Genomic DNA, 23,782 nt, shown 5'->3' with positions numbered 1-23,782 from the left:
TTATTTATTTATTTTACTAAATTAATTTTTATTATGTATTTGGATGATGATCATGTAATGGGTGGTTGTTAGGATTTTAATGTGTAATCGATTTATTTAATATACAAAATGTTTTAAATTTTGAATTTTTTGATTTAACAGATTAGTTTAATAATGATATCAAAGTCGTCGCCATATTTTACTTTTGAAAAAATATAAACTAATTTAATGAAAATAAAAATAACTACCCATTGCATAATCTCATCCAAACACATAATAAAAATTGAAATTATTAAAATAAATAAATAAATAAATGTCTAAAAAATTTATCAATTTTACATAATTTTATCTTTTGAGTATAAATAATTTTTAAAAATTTAAAAATATTTTTTTAATATTTATTTTTGTCAAATTAGTTTATATTTTATCAAATTAACAATTTTACCCTTAAAATTAACCAATAGTATCTTTAATTGTCCTTATTTGAAACAAAATTCAAAATTCAAGATTAAATCCATCACAACTGGATAGTTAAGAACTAAAATGACACAAATCTCAAACTATAAAGACTATTAACGTAATTCAACTTAAAATTTATCAATCTCTTATTCTTTGGTGTATGTGGCAAATGATTATGGATTAGTGTAAATGAGTGAGTAAATATGAATAAGAATGAGAATAAGAATAATAAATATTAATGAAAAAATTTACAATTCTAAATTTATCAATCAAAACTTGTAGATAAATAAGTCTAACTAATAAAAACCGGCCCCCTAAGTACCCCTTTATATTAATGATTCATCTACGTAATCCCAAACCCCCGTTTGGAGCTGCTATGCAAATTGGGATATGATCCTGTTCAGGTACAACCTCTTCTGAAACATTCAACGACTCTTCAACCTCGACTTCCTTCACCTCATACTCTTCATCACTGGCTTCTACATCTCTTTGCCTTTGCCTCTCCAGCTTCTCTTCTTCATGCAATCGCTTCCATTCGTCTACCCATCTATCCCATTCCTCCATCATCATCCTTCGCTTCTCATGATCCTGCTCGCTCAATAGCAGTGACATATCCTGGTCCTCTGCCTCGTACTTCTTACTATACTTCTTCAGGTTCTTGGCAATTTCCTCCTCTTTCTCCATGCTCAAGATGGATGGGGCCCTCGGCCGCCACAGAAACTGCAACAATCAACAGGAAAAACCTTAGCATGGTTAGTTCCATGATATATTGACTTTATGGATACAAAAGAAATCATAATTGTATGCAACCCCAAGGAAATGTTTTGCAATATTCCAAGCTATTACAATTTTTGCTAGGTTCATTCTCACTCCATGACATAATTAGCAAACACAAAGATGATCAAAATTAAAAATTCTCACTAGTATCATATTAGTATATTAATCAGATGAATCTTTTAAACAAGAATAATGGTAGACACTCCCGCCAAAAGAGAGGCCAAATATAGTTAACTAGAGATGGGAGAATGCACGCAGTCTGGGCGTGCGTGGCTGTTGTTTATTTATTTTTTTTCTTTTATTTTTTTGACAAAGCACCATATTGCATTTCTTTGCCACATAACCCCATTAACTTCGAGTTTGGCTCTCCTAAAGTTGAAGATCTCATATGACAAGATGAGAACATGCATGCAAAAAATTAAATTGATCAGACATAAGCAATCATTTGATCAAATCATATATATTATAACAAATGGATAGTATATTCTTAAAAACATATAGACATAAGTAAAAATGATCTAATAGTATGATAATATTGGATTAATTTGATTTTTTGAATGGATAATTTTCTTAAGTAGTTGTATAGGTTGAACGGATTATATCACCGAAATAAGTCCAAGTTAATCCAATAATGAGCCGACTCCACCGTGAAATTGAGATCTTCAACTTTAACAAATCCGGACTCATTTACTACACATTATTTCTTTGCAGTAAATATTATACCCATAACAACGTTTTCAGACCCCGCAAAAGTTTTTATTTTACTAATATCATATTAAACACTTTATTTGTCAACACACAGTATAAGCCTTTGAGGAATACAGGGATCAATCCTCTCAAATCAGCTCTTCGCAAAGCCATATCAGTAAATCCAAAGCAATCACGTAATGCTTTATTTACCAACACATAAAAGATAAAGCAATCGAACAAAAGCTGAAATTTTTTAAAATTAATTGTCAAAAATATTACCTGGAAGAAGCGGTCCTTCAGTATCCGATACAGTAGCTTACCATTAAAAGACCAGATGTTGAAACCATTTTCCATCTCATGTACTGAAGTAACCGAAGTTGCAACATACCTGCCAGATACATGCGAACAACTTGATCAAAATAACAAGATAAATTCATTTCAGCAAATAAAGCAAAAGTCTATCGTTTCGATCACCTCTAATTTGTTGCTTACACAAAGTTCTCTCAAAAAAAATACCTTCCAGTAGGATCCCATTCAATATCAGTTGCCATAAAATGCTCAGCCATCACCATGGTTTCAAGCTCGTCAACATTGTAGAATTCCAACTGTCCATTGAAACCCTTCAACCCTGCAAGGACAATGAAGTGACCAACCGGTGACCAGTAAAGAGCATTAGCTGGCTTTCCCCTTAGAGTTGTGAGCTTTGAAACCCAACCATTGTTATGAGCACTACGCATCGAGTAGAAACTTATGTCAGGCCTAGGGTTATCACCATGGATAACAGCAAACCTGTGGCCCTTTGGTTCCCAAGCAAATGCAATAATCTTGTCGTTCTTGTTTTCAAGCTCCAAAACCTCAATAGGTATGTCCCGTTCTTTGATCCGGAAAAGCTCAAAGCCAGTATATGTGCTTTTCTTAGTTTTTGTGTAACGGCCAACCTTAACAGCAAGGTAATCCCCATTGCTTTGCCAATACATTTTGCAGTCACTAACACTGAAAAGATTCTTCTGCCTCAACTCCTCTTTGCTTGGGATTTGAATAAGACTCACCTGTGAAAAGTACGCAGACTATCAGCACTTTCACTTTCTAAAATTATTTATAAAAAAAATTTAAAAGAGAGAGAGAGAGAGAAGGGCCTCTGCATATTAAACATTTGGGCTCACCTTTGCAGGATGGTTCCCACCGCCACGTTCAGGAACAAAGAGTGCAAGAATGGGATCAGTGGGTGACCAACTCAAGTCCACAACATTTTCGAGCTTTATGGGTTTCTTGTCAATAAGAGAAAACGTCTCTGATTCGTAGACAGAGATCGCATTTTTGCCAATTCGAGCAAAATACTTGTCATCTTTTCCACTCCATCTGAAAATCCATGAAACAAGTGAATGAGGACAACCTCAAAGCATCCATATAAATCAAATAGTATTGAAAACTTACCTGAAAACAGGCCACGACACCCCTATAACACCACCTGTTCCTCCAACTGCAAACTCATCTGCGTTTCCCTTGAAATCTCTCATCACTTTTCCAGTCCTCACATCAAAAATATTTAACACCACCATCTGGTAATATGATCTCAGATTAGAGATGCCTCAAGGGCATAAAAATTAAAAATGATAATGGCAGAGTAGAAAATCTCACATGAGTATCACGAGGATTGTTTGGTTCCTGGCTGCTATAGGTCACCAAAAATCTCTCACTAGGTGAAAAATCAATCAGTTTTACCTGCAGTTAATACCACTAAAGTTACATATCAGCCCAAAAATTAACAATAAAAAGGGCAATTTAAAAAATACTAAACAAATGGAAAAATAACCTGGGGATGAGCATAACGCATAAACTCGATGAAGTTGGTACCTCCCCGAAGAATAGCACGCTGCCTATGAACAGTAGCTAAGTAAGTCCCTAGAGGGGACCACTGCACAAAATTTTCGGTCCAATGCTGCAAAGAAAATATGCATAACATCACTCTGTACAACTAAACATTTTTTTACCAGAAAAGAAAAATGTATTTAATTTATCAGTCGCAATAACAAAGTTAACAAAGTAAACACCATGTAAGGCAACCAAGCTATTCTCTTTTCACAATTTAGAATGGGACATACTGTTCCTTTGTCAGCGCAGACAATCTCACACATAGTGGATCATCAATACAAGAGTTAATTAAGTTCGCGAGAAAAATTAGTACACAAAAGACCAACTTACTGAATGTTTGTAAACAGGCTCAGGCTTCATCTGTCTCACATCATTCCACAGAACTTCCATGTCCGAACCAGAACGAATAACAAATTGATCTCTACCCTTCTCATCAGTAAGCCATTGTTGCAGATTTTCCTGTAAAGATATACAAGGATAGACGGTAAGCATTTTAAAAAAAACCCTTGGGAAACATTCTGCATGCCAGTACACACATGCAATGAAACAAACACGAACAAGTACATGATTTGCGGTATTAGCAATGATGCATGTCTAAACAATTAACTGTCAACAGATTATCTGACTATACTTAGTTCAGGACACTACAAATAAAAGTTCCAAAACAGAGTAATAAAGTTGAGTTTTCTTCAAGGAGAAAACGAAAATAGAACAAGAAAAGCATGACTCATTCAAAGCCACAGCAATCTTATATAAATATGGTCTCAACGAATTCCAACAAGAAGTTGGACCAGATGTTGCTCACACACTTGAAAATAGTAAAACTGTTTGAAGAAGCATTTAGTTTAGATTATTCAGGCTGTCCTAATCACAAAAACTGAATAAAGAAAAATTTTGAATTTTAAATTTGTGATCAATTAACCTAAAGATCCATTATCTTAAGCGGAAAAATTAAACTTTACCACTACACAGAACCCCATTGAACTTTAATCATTACAAATCTAATAACCAAACTGCAAATGCGGTCCGCCTTGAGCCTTATGGTTCGAGTTCACAAGAATCAGCCTCTCAAATAAAAGGTGGGGGAGAATCTGAATTGTATAGCTTTTTACTTCCAGTCTTTCATAATAATTGTGGCCGGTAAATTTTTCCTAAACCTTTATGTGAGCTGTAAAACATATATAGAGAGGGTTAAAAAAGAAAAAAGAAAAAAAAGTCCAGTACTTGATATGGCAATATATTGGTATAGAAGTTTGCCCAAAATTTCAACTTCTGTGCAATTAGTTAAAAGGAAGAATTTAGCATCCACAAACTAAAGAACAATAGGTAGCACCCCTTCAATCAATCAATATAAAAATAAATCAAATGGTAGGAGATCCCAAAGACAAATATATGATTCAAAGACATCTTTCTGAATATACATTGCCGCCACTCTACGACTTCAATAGCAGCTAGGATTTATCAAGCATGAATGCAAGATACAAAGTTACAAACTTACAATCCCAGTAGGCAATTAATATTTTACCATTCAAGTGAATTTACTGTCCAAAACAGCAGCAGTCAATAACAAGAAGTGGAAAAAACAAAGACAGATATGGAAAAGAAAAACATAAGGCAAAGCCGTTAAAATGCTTACTATTGGTGCATATGGCTTCATTTCAGGAGGGGCCCATTCATCAGGAACTTTCATAAACTTTTCAATGTCATCAAACATGCTTACAGCAAATATATGTAATTTGTCCAACTTGTAATTGTGAGTCTTCTCCCTAGCGAGTTCAGCTTCCTACAATGGAAAATCAAAGAAAATCACATCATATGACGTGCAATGAATTACATACCTATGTATCAAAGAAAATAACTCAGGCAGCATAGGCTGCATTCATGCAGTAAAGGAGAATCAGTCTCCTTAAATCAACTTTTAAAATAAATAAATAATATTGAATGTAACAGTGAGCTAGTGTTAAACCAAATGGGACAACTTGATATAGGTCTTTGTTGATTTTCATGGGAATTAATTTTCTTTTCTAGGAATTTTTAGAGAGAGAAAGGTGATGGTGGGTTCACAATAAACAGTGGTGATGGATTTTATGCACTGATACATGAATTAATAAATCGATTTGAACAAGATAGAGAATTGTTTTTTACCTTAGAAACACAATATAGCTCAAGCAATTTATCGAACATTTGATGGACATCCCCATTGCCAAAATTTAACTACAAATTTTGAAGGGCTGGATAACCTCCGATTAGGGTAGTAGTGGGTTTATGGAGGTGATTTTGAGAGAGAGAGAGAAGCAATTCATGTGGCAGAGGAGTATAGTGGGGGTGTTTAGGAAGGGAAATTTAGGGTGAAACGGCTGAGGTTGTGGCGGTGTTGCAGTTCACAGAAAGAGAGGAAGGAAGAGGTGGTGGTGGTGGTGTTGTGGATTTGATAGAAGAGGTGGTGGTGGTGGCATAGCTAATGTAAGGAGGGGTGAGGAGGAGGAGGAGAGGATGAGATGGGTGTTTGGTTGTGAAGGTAATATTGGGCTGGGGTCTTTTGGAATAGAGGTAAATTCCATATATGGAGACCAAAAGTTAATAACGTAAGAAATTTTCGTTACCTTCTTTAATAGTTAGATAACAGAAGGAAGGTATGCTCATATTGTCAACAGAAATATAGGAGGCCATTGTAATTTAAAAAACCAAATGGGAGGTCCTCGTAATCAAATACCTCAAGAAAGGTTCATGTAACTGCCCTATTTCAAAATGTCATATATACTTGTCTATACACAAGGGCAAAGCTACATAGGGTCCAAGGGGCAATTGCCCCCACTGAGTATTGAATTTTTTTTTGAAGCTTTACCTATAGTTTTTAATATACATATATATGTGTATGTGTGTGTGTGTGTGTGCGCGTGTGTGTGTGTTTCCATTAAAATTTTGAAATTATTGCTTTCATCACTAGGGCTTTGGGGTTGTAACTTCATCATGGGGGAATTTGTTGATGTTGCACCCATAAAGTACAGAAAGAGCCAAACATTGGGAACAATCTGGGAAATAGTGAGGAACAGTAACTAAGAGAAGCGGGAACCACTTAAATGGAGAAATCAATTTTATTCGCCCTTTGTTTCCCATAGAAACTAGGGATCAAAAAGCACCAAATTCAATGAGTTACTAAGGGAAAGACAAAGTGAGAGCATGCTATCGAAGACATTGCACATGTCAAAGAGGCCTCCATTGCTTGTGTCACCATGTCAAGGTAACACTCTACGGCTATGAAGCATGGACACTTCAAAATTAGTGCCGTGGCGGTGTCCGACACGGGGACACGCCGGGGACACGGGGACACGCCGGGGACACGTATGGGACACGCCAGATGGCGTGTCCCTTTAATTTAATGATTTTTTTTGCAGGGGGCACGGCAGGGACACGGCGGGGACACGCGTGTCCATATGGGGACACGGCATGGGACACGGCGGGGACACGGCAGGGCTATTTTTATTTTTATTTTTTTTAATTTAAATTTTTTTTATTTTTTTAATCTTTTGCCTCTCTTATTTAGTACTTTTGTGAAAAATATTGTTGGATGTTGAATGTTTTCCCCTTCTCGTCTTAGTTCTTGTTATCGTTTATTATGACTTTTTTGTGAATTTTTTGTGAATGGATGATCTATTAATTTGTTTAAATGTAATGGTTATGTTTATTCAATTAATGTTATTATGTTAGTATTTGTTAATTTTAATTTAGGATGAATGTAATATGAATCTACATAACACATAAAAATATATAAAATAAATAAAATAAAATTCGCCGTGTCCCCCGCCGTGTCCGTGTCCCCATTTTTTGAAAATTGCCGTGTACCGTGTCCGTGTCCGTGTCCGTATCCGTATCCGTATCCGTGTCTGTGTCTGTGTCCGTGCTTCATAGCTCTACGGTTGAGTTGTGGGAAATTTAGCCAAAACTCCTCCATTCAATCCTTATTTGGCGAAAAGGACAACTCAATTTTTTTTGCTTCATAAACCCCCAAGGAGAAAACACATAATTGACTAAGGACAAAGTAAAATATCTTCTTTTTTTTTTTCCTTGAACAATATTGCCAAAGTAACATATTACCTGTTTACATCAATTTTGACGGTAATAATTTTTTTTTTTTAAGATTTTCATAGTCAACATAGATTTTATTTGATAGATCTTGATGAGAGGATTCTAAAAATACTAATTTTATTAAAAACTAACATCTACATCAAAAGTTATATTATTTTAAAGTTTAATATTTTGATAATAGTGGTATATGTTGAACTTTTCAATGAAAACTTTATGTGCTTGTCTTTAATGCATTAGAGTTTTATTATGAGGAGGTTTTGACCCCCCCTTGAGTTATATCCCTTTGCTGCCTCCATCGAGAAATAGAAGTGACTAATCCTAAGTCAAAGGGTAGAGAAACTCCACACAATTATTTTTTAACAACTTCGAGCTAAACCTTCTTTCACACTATTACATACATGAAAATAATGGGAAAAAGAAAAAATAAAACCCAAATGAAAATTTGGTTCATCCAACACGCACATCTCATGGCATCTGTTTTATAGATTTGTATGTAACTATTGACATCAAAGATATTATACATAATGAGAATATTCCATCAAAAAGTTTTCTTTTAGTTCAAAGTGATCAATATGTAGAATCAGAACAAGTGATTGCCAAGATTCGCACACAGGAACAACCCCTTTTAATTTTGAAAAGTTGTTTTCAAATTTGCCCACATAAAACATATTGAAAGAAAATTAATTGAGACATTTTTTTAGTTGTTAATTGGTACATTCAATATACATAGAGTGGATAAAGAAACAAAGATAGTACCTGAGGAGTGTTGTACTCAATGAAGCAGTAACCAAGAGTTTCCTCAGTTGCAGGATCAACAGGCATCCAAAACCCATTTTCTTTAATGAAGCCAATCTGATTGTAGATTTGGCGAATCACACGTTCAAGCCTCTCAAATTTCTCCTTGGGAGCAACAGGTAGATTATCAACAACAATTATGTTGCCAAACCCGGCATCGAATTCCAAAGAACTATCCTCATTGAAATCTTCATCATCACTACCACCACAAAAAAAAATAATAATAAAAAATAAAAAATTCAAACATCTATTCTCGGTGAAATTGCGTTTCGACATTATTATACTTTACAAAGATATATAATGTATATGATTATGTAGATGTAATACTAATAGGTGTTTGGCATTTATTTTTTTACATACATACACTTATTTGGTTACATCTATCAACGTCTCATCTCTATTTTTCTACCCATTTTTTCTAATCTTCTACATTCTTTTATAAAAGTCAAAAAATATACTTATTTAGAACCTCTCAAACCATCTCTAAATACATGGTTTAGGGTTTTTGAAAATTGACCTTTTGATTCCGAAGTCTTCATTGGGAGGGAGGCGTAGAGAGTCAAAATCGACTCCAGAAAGGCCGATGCCGAGGCTAGAAGCTGTCTCCCTAATTACCTCGATTGAGATCACGTCCGCCATTTTTCTGGTGCTTCAGAGAGAGAGAGAGAGAGATTGGGGTTTTATCTTGGGGTTTTGGGAGTTAACACCGTGTTTGGAACCAAATCGAATGAGATTAGGGTTTAAAAAAGAAAAGAGAAGAAAGAGCATTTAGGAAAGGATATTGGGTCTGAGATTTTAACCTAAGTCTGCAAGGCCTTGTTTATCTTAACTTAAAAGGTTAAAAATTTAAAAAGTTATTATATTATTTAAATCACATTATTTTATTTAAGTCATATCACTTTTCTATCATATCACTTCAAGTTCAACTCATACTCAATCTATATTTCATAAAAAGTCAAAAAAGTACACTTATTTAGATTATCTCAAACAACCCCTAAGATTTATTATAGTTCTCTTTCAATGATTCAAATGGTTTATTTTATAAGATATGTAATTTATATTATTTATAAAAAAATATAAGTCAATTCAATAATTATAATATTTTTATTTTATTGCATTTATTGCTAAAAAGTGAATGGTCTATTTCTAAAATATGTTTATTGTCCATTTTTTCATAAACAAATATGATAAAATGAAATAATTATGATTATTGAATCGAATTAATTTTTTTTATGGATAATATACATTGAGGGGCTTACAAAATAAATGGTTTAGATCATTGAAACAAGACTTGTTGTGGGGTTTATAAACCCCTCAAATTTTCTCATATTGAGATCTTAACATGAAAGAAACTCAACCCGGAAGGGAAAATAGTGTTTGGAACTAACTGCAATTTATAGTAAGATTTTAAAAATCGAACTGGTGAATAAATTGAAAGAAGGATTGGATGAACGGATTATCAGTTTAACCGTCGGGTTGAATTCTAATCGTACTATGATATCATAATTATTTTATAAATTTAAGAATAAATAAATACATTAATTTAAAATATTTTTATAAATCAAAAGTACCTTACAATTGTTTATTATTTACTAGAAGCTAGAAATCATAATTTCAAAATATAGATTACAAAATAGAAATTACAGAAAGAGTTTGAGAAATTTCTAAAATTTCAAATGGCTTTTTCATGACTGATGAAGTCTTTTATAGAGAAGCTGAATGACTATGGTGCTCTGGGGAGCTGACATGACTGAAGTTAGTTGGTGAAGGCACATGAGTGTTGTTTGTTGCTTTCGAAAAAGTTGAAGATACGTAACTACACAACGTTTAATTGAGAATCTGATTGACTGGATAACTGATGAATAATGAATAGTAAATATTTATGTTAATTATTTATGTGTTTGACAAAATAACTTTAAATATAATAAATATTATATATAGCGTACATATTAATAATTAAGTATTGTAGCATGGTGGAATTTCATATACTTTTGAAGTTTGTTGCGTTTGGATTCAATGTTTTTGCAGTGCCATTTGCAACTTTAAAATATTTTAAGGTGATTTATGTAGGGGGTGGATTTATTATTTAATAGATCTTATAATAATTAATAATTTTTTTATTAAATACTATTAAAAAATGTCATTAATTGTTAATTTTTAGTAATAATTTAAAAAGATTGTTAAAAAAAAAGTCACTAAATTTTAATTTTTAGCGACAATTTAAAAAATTCGTCACAAAAAAAGTCACTAATTGTAAGTTTTAGTAACAGTATATAAAAATGGTAACAAAAAAGAAAAAGTTACTAAATTAAAAAATTTTAACAACATATACAAAAAAATCGTCAAAAGGAAATAATTTTTAATGACGATTTTACTAATACTTAAGCCTCGTTTGGCATGTGCTTGTTTTAGCTTAAAAGTCAAAAAAATACTAAAAAAATTCAAAAAGCCTATAAACTATACCAAAAAATCAAAGATTCCTTTTTATTTTTACTTTTTGCATATCTTTTCGTAAAAAATAAAAAGTCATTCCAAACATACTAATTTTTTTTAACTCATATTTTAGCCAAAAAGTTAAAAAGTTACTAAAATAGCATGTTCGCAAACGAAGTCTTATTTTCAATAAAATTTTATGAGAATTAAGTTCAACTATTTTAATTACATAAAGAAATATAAATTATGTTTGGAAATTATCCTTATATATTATGCTATTATATACAAATATAGCGGTAACATATTAATTAATATATATGAAAAGTTATACTAAGCTTTCATTTTCAATTAATTGAATTATGATTAACAAACTAACAAATAACAATAATGGTATAATAGGATAGAAAGAGGATAAAAATAAAAAACACAATGATATTTAAAAGTTTTAAATTTACCTAGTTATACAAAAATCTAGGGTTTTTTTTTTTAGGGTCCCTGGTATTAAGACTTTATAGTATAAAGGACATCTAATATTTTCATAATGTCTAAGGTCCCTCAATTTGATCCAGAGAAATTCTGGCCCAGAGAAATTCTGTCCAGAGAAATTTCAACCCAGAGAAATTTCCATCTAGAGAAATTTCAAACCAGAGAAATTTGGATTTGAAATTTCTCTGGTTTGTTCAATTTTTTTGATTTTCTATGTTTTGAAATTTCTCCAGGGTTGTATTTTCTCTAATTTTCTCACAAATAACTCTGTGATTTGCTGCTTTGCTTGCCTTCACTCATGGTGTCAAGCAAATTATGGGAATTTCTCTGGCCATTTCCAGAGAATGAGAGATGAAATCGAACAACATCAATATTGCTCTCCTTCTCAACAAGAGGGTTTCAAAATTTGATTTCACAAACATTGGGTTTTATACAAATTAAGCATTCTAGGTTCCAGCTCGAAAACCAAAGAATTTCTCTGGACCGACCCAGAGAAAATTCAATTCAAAAACTAGAGAATTTATCTGGTTTCAACCCAGAGAAAATTCAGTTCAGGTGATCGTGATTTACCATTTCTTTCTGATAATGGATCATCTGAATCAACTTTGCGGTAGGAAATTATAAGATCCTGATCACTTGTGATATATATGTTGTTTGTGTTGCAATCAGGATGCCACAAGAGGTGATCCTCAAATGAAGTTACGAGCTCCTCACGGAAGTTCCAAACAGCCACCATCCTGTTTCTGAATGTTAGGAACAACTGGTTCTCATATAGAAATATAAATGCAGATGGAGTCATAAATTCAGTTCTGCTAACTTTTGTTAGTTCAGAATTGCAAACCTGCAAATAACAAATATCAGATATTAAACGTAGATTAAAACAAATTATTTCAAAACCACAAGAAAGATCCTTACATTAAGAATCTGAAGATTCTCACTTTCTTGCTTGACGAGAAGCTTCTCATTGAACTGTTCAATGAAATCCACCTTCTTATTCTGATGAAAGAGATGTTTGAAAGTTTTGAGAACTGTACCATCCTCTACTGAAAAAATCTTAAGAGGAACATGGCCATTAGCTTTGGTAAAAATCAACAACATGATACCTGGACTGTTTTTCAGAAACCAAAGAAAAAATAGGTAAGCTACATATGCATGATACAATACCACAAACACTTGTCGTCTACACTGTTCAGGTGTTTGACAAAGAAAGTTGAGGTTTGTGCCATTGATAAACCGAATGTCAACGAAGTTAGCCATATATGAATGATGTTTATGACCAGCTTCGTTATATTCAACACTGGATATATATATATATGTGCTGACATTCTATATATATATATATATATGTATGTATCATATATATATACATTTATCAACAATGAAGAGATAGAACAAACTATAGAACTAGAGGACGTTGCTTCCGCAGAGTCAATGAAGATCAACCTCGAATCGGTGATCGCGAACGTTCAATCGACTCCTCTGCTTCCATTCACAACTCGGCCGATGTGTTTCTCGCCATCGTCTACTTCGAATTCATCAGAGATCACTGCTGATGAAACGCTACATCCTAATTCGATCTCTGAGGACGAAGAGTTCGTTGTGAAGCTCAAGAGTCTGGAGCTCTGAGAAAGCTCACGAGGATGAAGGAAGAAGCTAGGGTTTGGGGTTGATGTAGGAGAGAGAGAGAGAGAGAGAGACCAAACTCAGTTTTTGAAGCCCTTTTGTTTCTTCTTAAATTTCTCTGTGATATATGAGTTTGGGGTTGAAGGACTTTAGACATCATAAAATAATATTGTGGATATCTTCCATTATTAAAAGTGAGAGAGGGACCTTAGACTAATTTTCCCATAAATCTAATGTTATAGTACAATCTTGAATTTGCCATAAATTTTTACATTTTCTATAAAATGAAATGACATAAAAAATAAAAAAAATTCGATACTCATTTTTTAAATTCAATTTTCATAGTTTTCATTGTCAAAAACAAAATCTGATCAACATCCTTGGCACAGAATGGGCATAGATGATGCTTCAATTGCAACAATTATCACCACTAATTCTTCTCTACCATGTAAACCTGCAAACAAACACATAAATCTCAAAAAAAATCGAAACCAAAACAAAAACGAAATCAACAACAGAGAAAGTGAATCACAAAGGAGAAATATATATATATATATATATGTATATACATATAAATTTTTGGAGTGGTAGGATATTACCCCCCAACAATTTAGACCTTGCCCCACCTAATCACAGCGACTAAAATATTAGTTGGTCGCTAAAAATAAATTATTGGCTACCAAACCTTTGGTCGCCAAAGATGAAAATAAATTTTTTGTTTTCCATTCGGCGACTAAATATTTTTAGTAGCCAAAACTAACTAAACAACAACTAAAATATTAGTTGGTTGCTGAAAATAAATTATTGGCTACCAAACCTTTGGTCACCAAAGATGAAAATAAATTTTTTGTTTTCCATTCGGTGACTAAATATTTTTAGTAGCCAAAACTAACTATACGGCGTCTAAAATATTAGTTGGTCGCTAGAAATAAAATTATTGGCTACCAAACCTTTGGTCGCCAAAGATGGAAATAAATTTTTTGTTTTCCATTCGGTGACTAAATATTTTTAGTAGCCAAAACTAACTATACGGCTACTAAAATATTAGTTGGTCGCTGAAAATAAATTATTGGCTACCAAACCTTTGGTCGCCAAAGATGAAAATAAATTTTTTGTTTTTCATTCGGCGACTAAAAATTTTTAGTAGCCAAAACTAACTATACGGCGACTAAAATATTAGTTAGTCGCTGAAAATAAAATTATTGGCTACCAAACCTTTGGTCGCCAAAGATGGAAATAAATTTTTTGTTTTTCATTCGGCGACTAAATAATTTTAGTAGCCAAAACTAACTATATGGCGACTAAAATATTAGTTGGTTGCTGAAAATAAATTATTGGCTACCAAACCTTTGGTCGCCAAAGATGAAAATAAATTTTTTGTTTTCCATTCGGCGACTAAATATTTTTAGTAGCCAAAACTAACTATACGGCGACTAAAATATTAGTTGGTCGCTGAAAATAAAATTATTGGCTACCAAACCTTTGGTCGCCAAAGATGAAAATAAATTTTTTGTTTTTCATTCGGCGACTAAATAATTTTAGTAGCCAAAACTAACTATACGACGACTAAAATATTAGTTGGTCGCTGAAAATAAAATTATTGACTACCAAACCTTTGGTCGCCAAAGATGAAAATAAATTTTTTGTTTTCCATTCGGCGACTAAATATTTTTAGTAGCCAAAACTAACTATACGACGACTAAAATATTAGTTGGTCGCTGAAAATAAAATTATTGGCTACCAAACCTTTGGTCGCCAAAGATGAAAATAAATTTTTTGTTTTCCATTTAGCGACTAAATAATTTTAATAGCCAAAACTAACTATATGGCGACTAAAATATTAGTTCGTCGCTGAAAATAAAATTATTGGCTACAAACCTTTGGTCACCAAAGATGGAAATAAATTTTTTGTTTTCCATTCGGCGACTAAATAATTTTAGTAGCCAAAACTAACTATACGGCAACTAAAATATTAGTTGGTCGCTGAAAATAAATTATTGGCTACCAAGCCTTTGGTCGCCAAAGATGAATATAAATTTTTTTGTTTTTCATTCGGCCACTAAATAATTTTAATAGCCAAACTAACTATACGGCGACTAAAATATTAGTTGGTCGCTAAAAATAAATTATTGGCTACCAAACCTTTGGTTGCCAAAGATGAAAATAAATTTTTTGTTTTCCATTCGGCGACTAAATAATTTTAGTAACCAAAACTAACTATACAGCGACTAAAATAATTTAGTCGCTGAAAATACATTTTTTGCGACCAAACTATTGGTCGCCAAAGATAAGAAATTTAATTTTTGTTTTTCATTTTGCGACAAAATAATTTTAGTAGCCAAAACTAACTATCCAGCGACTAAAATAATTTTTAGTTGCTGAAAATACATTTTTTGCGACCAAACTGTTGGTCGCCAAAGATAAGAAATTTAATTTTTGTTTTTCATTCGGCGACTAAATTATTTTAGTAGTCAAAACTAACTATACAGCGACTAAAATGATTTTTAGTCGCTAAAAATACATTTTTTGCGACCAAACTGTTGGTGGCCAAAGATAAAAATTAATTTTTTGTTTTTCATTTGGCAACTAAATAATTTTAGTAGGCAAAAGTAACTATACAACGACTAAAATTTTTGTTTTGTCGCCAATTGTGGAATATTTAGTGACGAAAATTTTTTTTCATCGCCAATTGTGACATTTTTAGCGACTACATTTTTTTTACTCAGCAATAATCAATATAGCCCGACTAAAAAAAAAAAATAGTAGCTAAATCTTGTACTTTTGCCGACTAATATAATGTTTGGTTGCCAATTCCACCACTTTTGGCGACTAAATTTTTTTTAGTCGCCAAATTTGGTCGTCAAAAGTGTAATTTCCTATAGTGATTAGGTTAAAATAAAACGCAGATTATGAACGATTAAGAAATGAACTAGGAATTCGCATAAATTAGAATCACGAAATTCTATTTTTCACAGTAAAACATTTGTCTATCTATTTATTTTCCGTTCTCTTTAATTTATTTGTCTCATTTTTTTATTTCAAAAGTTCTATTTCTTACCTCTTCATCCTAATTTTTAGCGCGCGCGTGCACCCACACACACATACACACACACACACACACACACACATATATATATATATATACGTGCTTATCACATAGAACAAAGTGCATTGGTGGAAAACATTGATGATTTTTCTCTCTTACCCTCATTTCGTACTCATATTTTTGTCACATGATTAGATTTTATTGAAGATTTAAAAATAAAGTACCAGAAGAGAGATATTGACACATGTATAAGAATCAAAGTGAGATTTTGAACAAAAGTATAGGGAGTTGATTGTCACGATTTCACATATAGGGAACAAAGGGAGATTTGACTAGAAATGTATGGGATTGACTATTATGATTTGATATATAGAGGCCAAAGTGAGATTTGGTACAAAGTATAAAGGTACAAAGTGTAATTCACCCTTTCTTTTTTCTTTTTTGTTTTTGATGGGAAAACTAGGTTGTCCTTGTGAGCTTTTGTTTAAAGGGTCTTTATGCATTTCATAGTATACACCTTCAAAGTTCTAACTCCGCAATAAAAGTTTGGCACCGACACTCGGTTCTTATCTATTTATGAATAATTTTTTACTAAAAATCTGCATTGGAAAAAATACATGGTTTAAATTTAAGTCATATTGTTGGCTCATATTTAAAATGAAATTTAGATCACAATAATTTTTCTTGATACATTTTTGTGTACAAAACATTGTTCGTAATTTTCGACACGAGGAATAATATACAAATTAAAATATTATATATAAAATTAATACAAAATGATATGTCAAATTAATAATCATTCAGTTTAAACTAAAAGAAAGATAAAATTTTATCTTAATGGACTTTTTTATATGACAATTTTGTTTGCAAATCATTTTCTTTGAGTACTGATTTTGTTAGGGTGACTACTTAACATTCGAATTCATGACATTTATAATGAGGGTAGTTAAATATAAATTAATAAATCTTACAAATTTCTATTCTTATTGAAGTGTCTTATTTTAAATTGTAAATTCAAAAATTCTATTATTTTATGTCACATCAATTAATAAAAAAATTAAAAGATTTGTTAATTTGTATATAGATATTTTTTTATGTTAGTGTTTTACCTAAAGGATTTAGATTCTCTCAAATTGACTCTCCAAAATGAGCCCAATAAGTTCATACTATTCTCTCAAGTTGAATGGCTAACTTGAGAGCAATTGGGTTTAGTGGCACTACAAAACATTAAGGTTTTAGAGACTAAAATTTAAGAACAAAATTATTTTTTCGGGATCAAATAATTTTGTTACGAAGAGTGTCATTCTTATATTTTTAGTAACAAAAATTGGATATTAGGGACGAATTATTATCCTTTTGGGATCAAATTTTTTGTCACAACAAATAAACTATTTTGAGACCAAATTATTTTCTCCCTAAAATCTATTTATTAGTGACATTTTCAAAATTTTGTTGCTAAAAGCCTTATTTTTGACTTTTCGGGACGACATTTTAGCGACTATCCTCATGACAATGGAAATTAGTCCCTACTATTTTTTGTAACAACATTTTCAGTTTTAGAGAGCAAAACATTTTGTCTCTAAAACTCTTATATGTTATAGTGTGGGTTTGATTTGAGACTGCTCTTGGTGATTCAAACTATTCATTTTTTAGGACTCGTTAAATAGAATATTTATGCAAAAAATAATGATGATTGAATATCAGTAGATATATGTTTGAATTGCATTTGTCTTACAAAAATGAGCAACAAATATAATTTCAATAATAGCCATTTATTTTTTGTAATATAAATGTAATTCAAACATATATTTACTGTATTTGATGAACTTAATTTTCTTTTATGAATTTATTCAATGAATCTTAAAAAATGAATGGTTCAAATTAGCAAAATTAGCCCTAAAATAAGTTTACCAAACCTAAACTATTCTCTCAAGTTGGATGGCCAACTTCAAAAAACCCAAACCCAATCCTAAAAACATGAATATGGGAAAATCTATGTTACACACCCACACAAAGTAAGGGTGTAAATTTAGCAGACTGACCTATGACTCAGCCTGGCCCAACTAGGCTTGGGCCCAAGCCGAACCCAAGACCCTAGGCTTGGGAAGTCTGTTTCGAAGCCCCATCCTGTCTGGTCTGGTCCGTGAACCCACCCCATTGACCCACTCAAGGTTCGGCCTGCCCAAGGCTTAGTTTCATTTTTTGTGGAAAAATAAAATTTTGGTGGAAAAAAATAGGGGAAAAAAAATGGTCAAGCCAAGCCCGGTCCGCTAGCCAGCTCACCCGAGGCCCAAATACCCTTGGGCTTGGGCCTAATTTTTTGGCCCATTGGCCTACCCGACCAGGCCCGAATTTTAGTGAAAGCCCGCGCGGCCCGACGATGGGCTGGGTTGGGCCGGATCAAAGGGTGTGTACTATATGCACAAATAATATATTTTTGTGGTATATGTTATCTATTTTTTGATAAATGTGATGTAATTTTTTAGTAAAGTTACAACAATTTGTTGTTTATAAATAAAATTATGAATTTTGTAGTAATATTATGTATTTTTATGGTGATGCTACACATTTTTTTATTCAAGCATGTTCTAACAAAAAAGTATGCAACATTACTACAAAAATGCATAGCATTACTAGAAAATGTGTAATTTATTTTTAAACAACAAATTGTCATAACTCTACCAGAAAACACGTAATATTTATCACAAAAATAAATAATATATACCATAAAAATATATAATAAAATTACATATATACACATCTTTTGAAAAGTGTGTATTGTAACATTACTCATCACGATTAATAGCTTGTGTGAAAGTGTCACAGGGCAACATCAAGTGGCTCTCTATCTATATCAAATAATTTTTCATTAATTAGGCATAAAAATTCATGCAAAACTCGAAGTGGTCATATGTGCAGCTACCAACTGTTTTATTTATTTAGGGGTTGTTTGCCAAGTTATTAAAAAATATATATTTATTGTCTTTTTATTCTATTTTTCTTTAAATTCTATTTGGGTTATATTATCTTTTATTTGGCCATATCACCTTATATTTAGGTCACATCATATCTCTATCACACTGCACATCTTTTCGTTAAAAAAAAAATACTAAAATAATCTATTCCCAAACAATTCCTAGTTTAACTAGCAAATTGTACACGTTATTTTTATCTTGTGTAATAATGCTTTTTAAATAAGAAATTGATGAAATTGATATCAAGTAAATGATATGAATAATTTTTTAATGGGATAAATTCATAATATATAAGAATTTTAATTAAAAAAAATATCTATTAAAAAAAATTAGAATGAGATATGACATACGGTAACATGTCAAACATCTTTGTGGCAGTAATACATCAAGTTAATTATTTATTATTAAAAGCATCTCCAGCATTGTGTCAAAATTTTCATCAAATTTAAGTAAAAATTTTATAAAAAGTATAATCTGACATGGTGCAGTACAATGTTAAATTTAAAATTTCGTCAAATGCCCGATTGTCTGAAAAGACGTTCAGACATGGGCAAAAATTGAGTTTAGATAAAGAAAATTCGGTTGTCCGAGAGGATGTCTGGTCTAACGGTTGCCTACAAATTTGATGAACAATAACGCTCGCTTCATTTGATGAAATGTTTGATTCTCCCTCTATCTGATATCAGTTTAATGACAATGTTGGAACTGACATTTCTTTCTTTTTCATCAAATTTGAATTTGATGAAACATCTGATATACCGTTGGAGATGGTCTAAGTTATTGGTTATAATGTAAAAGTCTATGCACCAAGTCCTATATCAGATCAGATAGATAGTCCAATATGGAATGCGACATCCTCAGGGGTGCTCTCTGTCTGCTCTATTTGTAAAGGTATGTTGGCTTCAGCAGGCCCTATGTTAAGGTCTACTAAATTAGTGTGGATTTATTACATGCCACCAAAAGTCCAATTATTTACTTGGCTAGCTTGGCGAAATAGAATTAGGACTTCAGTTTTCTTACAAAGAATTGGTGTCCTTCACAGTTCTGCTTCAACACTGTGTGCTTTTTGTAATGCTGAGTTGGAAACTGTGAATCTTATGTTGGTTTCTTGCTCATTTGTTTGGAAGGTGTGGCCTGCAATGCGTTATTGGTGGGATGTTGTAGCGGCTTTACCTAAATCTGTTGAAGGAATTCTATTATAGTGGGAAGGACAATGTTTTAGGAGTCAAGAAAGGAAGATTTGGAGAGGAGTGCCTCTGGTTGTGGTGTGGTCTCTCTGGAAACACAAGAATGCTATAGTGTTTAATGCCTCTATTCCAAACTTGGCAGAGCTGTGTGAAGTGATAAAGGTGAGAATTGCATTATGGTTGAAACCAAGGTATTCTAAGCACCACTTTTCAGTGCAGGATTTTCTAGTAAATCTTAAGCAAGTGAGATGTTGCATTAGAGGGAGGGGTGTGTAACTCTCTTAGTCTGGTTCTGTCATGTTGCTGTGTTAGTTTCCTTCTTTTTCCTTTTGGTTGGAATCTCTCCAACTTTGGGGTGGTGCTAGCAGATGATTGGGCTCTTTAGCTGGTGCCAACCTAGTTGGGAGTGGCTATGGAAGCTATGATGCTTTTTGCACCATTGGTCTTTGTTGATGTTTTCTTCTGTAACTGTTTTGTTTGTTGATCATCAATAAAGGTTGTTTTGGCTATTTCAAAAAAAAAAATGTAAAATTTTATTGTTAGATTTATTTATGTGGATGTGTTGCTTTTGAATAATCAAAATCACATAAAAATTTCAAATGGTGTGTTGTTGTTGTTGTTGTTTTTTTTTTTAATGAAAATCACATTAAAATTTCCATAAAAATCATTGAACATAGTTTGATTTTGTAAATAGAGTTTGTTTTTATAAAAATCATACTTGGATTATGGAATGAAACGTAATACAGAGGAAACAATATTGTTGGATGGTGTTGTAGTCGAGCTTTGTATGTATTTGATACAGTTAAAGAAATTTTTTTTTTTTTTTTTGAGGGGGGGTCAATTAGTAGAAGGGTAATTATAGCGATCCCGGGTTTACCCTTGTTGTACAGTGATCCGGACATGTGTCCGTGGATGTTGGTAGTTGTTTATTATCTTGTTTGCATCCTTTTTACTTTGTATATTGAGTTATGGGATGTGTTGGGCAGGTTTGTTACAGGTTGGTTGTGTTTGGGAGCCTAGTGTTGCTGCCCAAATTTTTGGACCCTCGCTCGAGCAAGGAGTTGGTCGCTCGAGCGAGAGTTGAGTTGTGTCTGGTGGGTCGAGCCAGGGTGGCTTCGCTCGAGCGAGTGTTGCGTTTGGTTCTGGACCTGAGAGTTGCCTATCTTGGCTCGAGCGAGCTTTTCTTGGCTCGAGCGGTCTGGGTTTTTCCTCGCTCGATCGAGAGTTCCTTGGCTCGAGTGAGAGTTTTCTGTGTCTGGTCGCTCGAGCGACCAAGTCTTCGCTCGAGCGAGCGTGTTTTATATCAGCGGACAGTAGCGATTTTAAACATCACTTTTTCACCTTCTTTTTCTTTTAAACCCTAAATCCGAGACCCTCTCTCTCTACACTTATAATCTCTCTAAGAATTGATCTCCCTAGAGTGTGATTCTAGCCTAGGGCCTTTGTTAAAAAGATAGAGGGCGTTGAGAGCTTTGATTTAATCTGAAAAAGTTTGGTTTTGGAGCACGTTGATCTTCGAGTCTTCATCTCCTTTTTGGCTTAAACTTCGAGGTAGGGATATCCTACTCCTCTCTATGGGTTTTGTCTTTAAATTTTGACATTTTGAGATGTTGGGGTTGGTTTGGTAATTTTGTGGAAGTTTGGGGCTTTTGTGCAATTTTACAAAAGTTAGGGTTTTATTCATAATAAACCTAGATGCATGTTTGGAATAGAGAAATGAAATAAATGTTAAATCATTGATGAAAATGGGACCTAAGGGTTGAAATGGTAATTATGGAAAATGGCCTAATTACATTGTTTAATTAATTGGGATAATTAATAGTGAGAAATGAGGAAATGAAATGTTGATTGAATATCCATTGTGCATTTATTTTCTGTTTAGAAATAACTGCTTTGGGCTATCGGTGGAGGATAGTCGTGATTGTTGTAGACAATGCATGATGATTAGGCAAACTGAAACTAATCAATGAAATGTGTCAAGGAACTTGACGGTTGATGGAATACATTAACTGTATGTATTGGGTGATTGTATATAGAACCAATGTGTTTATATACGTTATGTGTAGAGGAGGAGATAGGGGATGTACTCCGCGGTTTAGGGGAAGATAGGGGATGTACCTCTAAACCGGATAGTGTTGGGAGAAGATAGGGGATGAACTCCGTAGATACAGCTCATACGCTTGTCTAAAGAAGTGAAGATAGAGCTTATATGCTTATCTTTGTGATGTGTGGATATAGCTTTCATGTTTATCTGTGGATATTGTGATTATACATATCTGTTGTAGAATGTGGATATAGCTTATTTGCTTATCTGAGAATGTGGATATTGTTGTTATACATATCTGTTGAGAATGTGGTTAGTGCTTATATGCCTATCCGTTGAAAAAGGGAAAATGAAATGAAACTTGGACTCATAAGTCGTATGACATAAATATGTGATTTATGTGAATGTATCAGTGTTGGCCATCTATCAATTGCTAATATTTTAGTCATTGTTCATAGTTGGTTTAGTGTATTTCTACTGGGCTGTGGCTCACCCTATATGGGAATATCATTTTCAGGTGCAGGAAGCATGCCACCTCCAAGGACATAGCTGGGAGGCTAGAGGCGGACATACTTTTGTCGCTTAACTTTTGATGTATTACATGTAACTTCAAGCCAAGGGCTTAATGTGTAAACGAGTTAGTACTCTTTTGTTGTAACCAAGTGTTAACTTGGAAAGCTGTAAGCCCGTAGGGCATTTTATTTTGATGTTAACATGTAATACTTATGTAATGAAACTCTAATGAATAAAATAATGTGGTTAGTTTCTATGTAAATGCACGTCTTATCTGATGGATTTAATGTTGTTATTTTGAGGGCGTTACAGTAATTATAAATATGAAAAACATTACATTAAAACTTGAATCTTATATGATTGAGTTTGTTATAAATGAAAGGGTAAATTATAAATACACCCTCTGAGGTTTGCTTAAAATACGAATTGTCCCCTATAGTTTGGAAAATTACAAATACGTCTTTGTCAGAATTTTTATTTAACAGAATTAATTGAAAAAGTGAAAATTTTAACTGTTCACATATATAATAATAAAATTATCTAAATTATTAATTGAAATAAAATTTTAACATTATTAAAAATTGTTAATTAACTTGATGATTTATTAATAAAAAGACCTATTTGTTATGAAATTAAAAACCTTAGGGGGCATAATGTAATTTTCAAAACTATAGGAGTAATTTGTAATTTAAATAAATTTTAAGGGATGTATGAAAATTTGACACCTAACATATTGTGAGTCAAACTGGGAGAGACTTGTTAGGTCATTGAATTTTTTAATTTGAAAACTATTTGGTAATTACTAAAATACAAGAGT

General features: G+C 32.7%; 1 protein-coding gene across 2 annotated transcripts; it reads right to left on the bottom strand.

The window, feature by feature from the left end:
* Nucleotides 1-642: 642 nt before the first annotated feature.
* Nucleotides 643-9,465, bottom strand: LOC114261763 (eukaryotic translation initiation factor 3 subunit B). 2 transcript variants are annotated; one of them, XM_028202069.2, is made up of 11 exons: nt 9,176-9,465; nt 8,620-8,857; nt 5,414-5,560; nt 4,108-4,236; nt 3,719-3,844; nt 3,544-3,627; nt 3,340-3,464; nt 3,069-3,264; nt 2,422-2,954; nt 2,185-2,293; nt 643-1,158 (listed from the first exon to the last, which is right to left on the bottom strand). In XM_028202069.2, exons 1-11 carry the CDS (start codon nt 9,295-9,297, stop codon nt 778-780), a joined length of 2,190 nt encoding a protein of 729 aa, XP_028057870.2. In that variant the 5' UTR covers nt 9,298-9,465; the 3' UTR covers nt 643-777. The 2 variants fall into 2 exon arrangements, with proteins under 2 accessions (XP_028057870.2, XP_028057871.1); XM_028202070.2 differs by lacking the exons at nt 8,620-8,857; nt 9,176-9,465 and adding an exon at nt 5,923-6,074.
* Between the last annotated feature and the right edge of the window lie 14,317 nt (nt 9,466-23,782).

This window comes from Camellia sinensis, chromosome 2 (assembly GCF_055761805.1).
Source record: "Camellia sinensis isolate YWXY chromosome 2, ASM5576180v1, whole genome shotgun sequence".
In the NCBI taxonomy this organism is placed as follows: domain Eukaryota; kingdom Viridiplantae; phylum Streptophyta; class Magnoliopsida; order Ericales; family Theaceae; genus Camellia; species Camellia sinensis.
The sequence above is the reverse complement of the archived record's forward strand: the minus strand, read 5'-3'. Positions and strand labels throughout refer to the sequence as shown.

Excerpts from the sequence above, each read along its gene's own strand:
- LOC114261763 (XM_028202069.2), bottom strand. The coding sequence starts at position 9,297 with ATGGCGGACGTGATCTCAATCGAGGTAATTAGGGAGACAGCTTCTAGC. Across the intron at positions 3,465-3,543 it reads ACAATCCTCGTGATACTCAT|ATGGTGGTGTTAAATATTTT; the intron begins GTGAGATTTTCT and ends TCATATTACCAG. Across the intron at positions 2,294-2,421 it reads GAATGGGATCCTACTGGAAG|GTATGTTGCAACTTCGGTTA; the intron begins GTATTTTTTTTG and ends TGTATCTGGCAG.